This window comes from Mandrillus leucophaeus, unplaced genomic scaffold (genome assembly GCF_000951045.1).
Source record: "Mandrillus leucophaeus isolate KB7577 unplaced genomic scaffold, Mleu.le_1.0 Scaffold58, whole genome shotgun sequence".
Lineage (NCBI taxonomy): Eukaryota > Metazoa > Chordata > Mammalia > Primates > Cercopithecidae > Mandrillus > Mandrillus leucophaeus.
The window spans coordinates 1,131,006-1,134,672 of record NW_012106252.1 but is presented as its reverse complement, the minus strand read 5'-3'; the positions used below and the strand labels follow the sequence as shown (position 1 = coordinate 1,134,672).

Genomic DNA, 3,667 nt, shown 5'->3' with positions numbered 1-3,667 from the left:
ACAGCTGCTGGTGGCCGGGCCCCTACCCTGTTGAACTGGGACCAGGACACGGACAGGCCGCTGTAGTCCTCCAGGTGGCTGCTGCTGTTGTTGAACAGTTTCTGCGCCAGGAACACAAGGTTCTCCTTGGTCAGGCCCCGGTTGCTCTGCACTTCGGCCTTGAATTTCATGTTGAGCGCCTCACACAGCTGTGGCCACAGCACTTTGTCAGGCACGGCAAATGGCACCCTGCCCTGAGAGGGAGAGAGGCCAGAATCTGATGAGAAAACAGTTGCATGATTTATTCCCTCAAGCCACAAAAGAAAAACACTGATGGCTGGGAGTGGTTACAAACATTTGTCTTGCAGGGCCTGAGGATAAATTCGGACTCTGCCGGGGTACATAGTTCTGTGAAATTCAGAAGGTTCCGTTTCACCTTCTTTACATACAACTAGAAGGTAACCCATGCTATCCATGTTGTTTTGTAAATGAGCTGCTGAACTAACAGTCAAATCCTCTGTTCTAACAGCCACACACCAAAACATAACCAAGGTCCGGCTTTTAGATTGTAAACACCTTGGGAATTTAGAAATCTGAAAGACTGGTTCTCTAGGTACAAACAGAGAGAGTATGTGCGTATGTGTGTACACATGTCGGCATGTGTGTACACAAGTGGAATCCTTGCCCTCAACTCCTTCTGCCAAGAACTCTAGCTCAAAGTAAAACAACTTGGTATGGAAGAGTGGAAATTTTGAGTTGGATGGATTTATTGAGAAATAGGTTAGAACATTAACTTTTAATAAACTGCTTTTCAACCCATTCGACCGTAGTATTCCATTTTATTTTGTTATAAACCTTTTTTTCAATAGGTCACTTTCACATTATTTAAAATTCAAAAAGCATAGATGGCTATACAGTGAAGTCACTCCCTATCCCTGTCCCCCAGCAACCCAGTTCTTTTCTTTAAAGGCAGCTAACACAGTTTCTTGTGTATCCCACCAAAGACATTCTATGCATGCCAGCAATGACATATACTTTTTCCTTTTCTTCATAAATGGTAGCACAAAATCCACACGTTCTGCATTTTCCTCTTTTCACTTAATCCTCTATCTGGGAGACCTCATATCAGCACATAAAGAAATTTCACCAGACCCCCATAGACGGGCATCAGTGTTATAGCCTCATCTTTAGCTGTTAACTAACAATGATGCAATGTTCTTATGTTATTTGACCCATAGGACACATAGGCAAATACATCTGAGGAATCAATTTCCACAAGTATTTTATTTTATTTTTTAGGTAAGATCTCGCTCTGTCATCCAGGCTGGAGTGCAGTGGCCCAATCTTGGCTCATTGCAACCTCTGCCTCCTCGGCTCAAGCAATTTTCCTACTTCAGCCTCCCCAACAGCTGGGACTACAGGCGTGTACCACCATGCCTGGCTAATTTTTGTGTTTTTTGTAGAGACAGGGTTTTGCCATGTTGACAAGGCTGGCCTCGAATTCCTGGGTTCAAGAGATCCACTTGCCTTGGCCTCCCAAACTGCTGGGATTGCAGGCATAAACCACTGTGCCTGGCCACAAGTCTTTATTTTTTATTTTTTAGTTTTTTGAGATGGAGTCTCACTGTGTTGCCCAGGCTGGAGTGCAGTGGCACCATCTCGGGTCACTACAACCTCTGCCTCCCGGGTTCAAGCGATTCTCCTGCCTCAGCCTCCCGAGTAGGTGAGATTACAGGCACGCATCACCATGCCCAGATAATTTTTGTATTTTTAGTAGAGATGAGAGTCTCACCATGTTGGCCAAGCTAGTCTCAAATTCCTGACCTCAAATGATCCACCTGCCTTGGCCTCCCAAAGTGCTGGGATTACAGGTGTGAGCCACCACGCCCAGCTGCAAGTCTTTATTTTAACATAAGGTCAGCTGGGTGCAGTGGCTCACGCCTGTAATCCCGGCACTTTGAGAGGCTGAGGTGGGTGGATCACTTGAGGTCAAGAATTCAAGACCAGCCTGGCCAACATGGTGAGACCTGGGCTCTATTGAAAACATAAAACTAACTGGGCGTGGTGGCATGCACCTGTAATCCCAGCTTCTCAGGAGGCCGAGGCAGGAGAGTCGCTTGAACCCAGAAGGCAGAAGCTGCAGTGAGCTGAGATAATGCCACTGTACTCCAGCCTGGGTGACAGAGCAAGACTCCGTCTCAAAAAATTAAAAAAAAAAATAGCATAAGATGTAAGTAGTCATCAACATAATTGAGAATGTCAAAAATGTTTATTTATTTAGACAGGATACTTCAGTAATTACATGGTGCAGGAGATGCCAAAGGTACACAGAGAGTGAGATCTGTGGACAGGCAGGGAAGGAAATGAGAGATGTAACAATCTTATCCAGTAGGCTTATTAGGACAAGAGGCAGACAGATAGTTTCAAACAGGAGCTTCTAATTCAGAGTCTGTAAGTGAAGCATGGTAGAATATCTTTTAAAAATCTCACCTTTGCAGTGAAATACTTTTTCTCTAAAGAGGACTGTTGGAAACATTAAGCCTCTCCACATGAGCCAGAAGGTTCCATTTCACCTTCTTTACACACAACTGGAAGGTACCCCATGCTATCCATGCTGTTTTGTAAACGAGCTGCTGAACTAACAGTCAAATCCTATATTCTAACGGCCACAAAACAAAACATAATCAATGTTTGTTGGATATACTTAGAGAAGGACATACTCTTATGTCCCAAATGATAACCCTTTTATCATGCTTTTACGGGCTAATCTCTACTGGAAACATGTAACAAATGACTTTTGTCTACTAAAAAATTTTTTGTCTTTGAGACAGGGTGTTGCTTTGTCACCCAGGCTGGAGTACAGTGGCGCAATCTTGGCTCACTGCAGCCTAGACCTCCTGGGCTCAAGATCCTCCTGGCCTCAGCCCCCAAGTAGCTGGGACGACAGGCTGGTGTACCATGCCCGGGTAATTTTTTGGTATTTTTTGTAGAGACCGGATTTTGCCATGTTGCCTAGGCTAGTCTGGAGCTCAAGGGATCTGCCCGCCTTGGCCTCCTGGAGTGCTAGGATTACAGGCGTGAGCCACTGCACCCAGCCTATGAGATCTTTAAAATGCTCATCGAGCAGCAGGCTAGCGGGATTCAGATAACATTTGGGGGCATAAATCCACCAAATTATATCTTCCTTGATACAAAGCATCTCATTCTTCATGAGACCTGGAATGAATCACAGAAACTAAAATTTGGAAAAGACATTTAATAGCATCTTCATTTATTGAAAGGAAGAGGATATGAAGCAACTTCTATGCTAAAGTAAGCCTCTCGAGAGATCTAACCTCTGGACTGAACCTGGGAGTCCCAAATCCCATTCATAGTTTCACCCAAGGATTCAAAATAATATTAACTGGGTACTGACTGCGTGGCAAGCATTTTCTATGTTATCTAATTTAATCTTCCTAACAATGCTGTGGAGCCAGAGTATCCCTGTGCTGCAGACACCTGCTGGAAGCTCAGGCTCAGAGAGGTCAAGTGAACTGCCCGTGTGTTCATGGAGTGAGGAAATGGTGGAGTCTCAGTTCAAACCCTGGCCCGACGTCAAGCCCATGTTCTTTCCACTTTCCACATTCTTTCTATTCTGCCTCCCACTAAAGAAAACAGTGTCTTTTTTCCTATCCTTTTTTTTTTTTTT

General features: G+C 44.5%; 1 protein-coding gene across 1 annotated transcript in view; it reads right to left on the bottom strand.

The window, feature by feature from the left end:
* LOC105553080 (signal transducer and activator of transcription 5B-like) overlaps positions 1-3,667 on the bottom strand; it is a 97,549-nt gene that overhangs the window by 13,536 nt on the left and 80,346 nt on the right. The window contains exon 11 of the mRNA XM_011999027.1: positions 27-233. Within this exon, the coding sequence (XP_011854417.1) occupies positions 27-233 (207 nt within the window). The remainder of the gene's footprint in view (positions 1-26; positions 234-3,667) is intronic.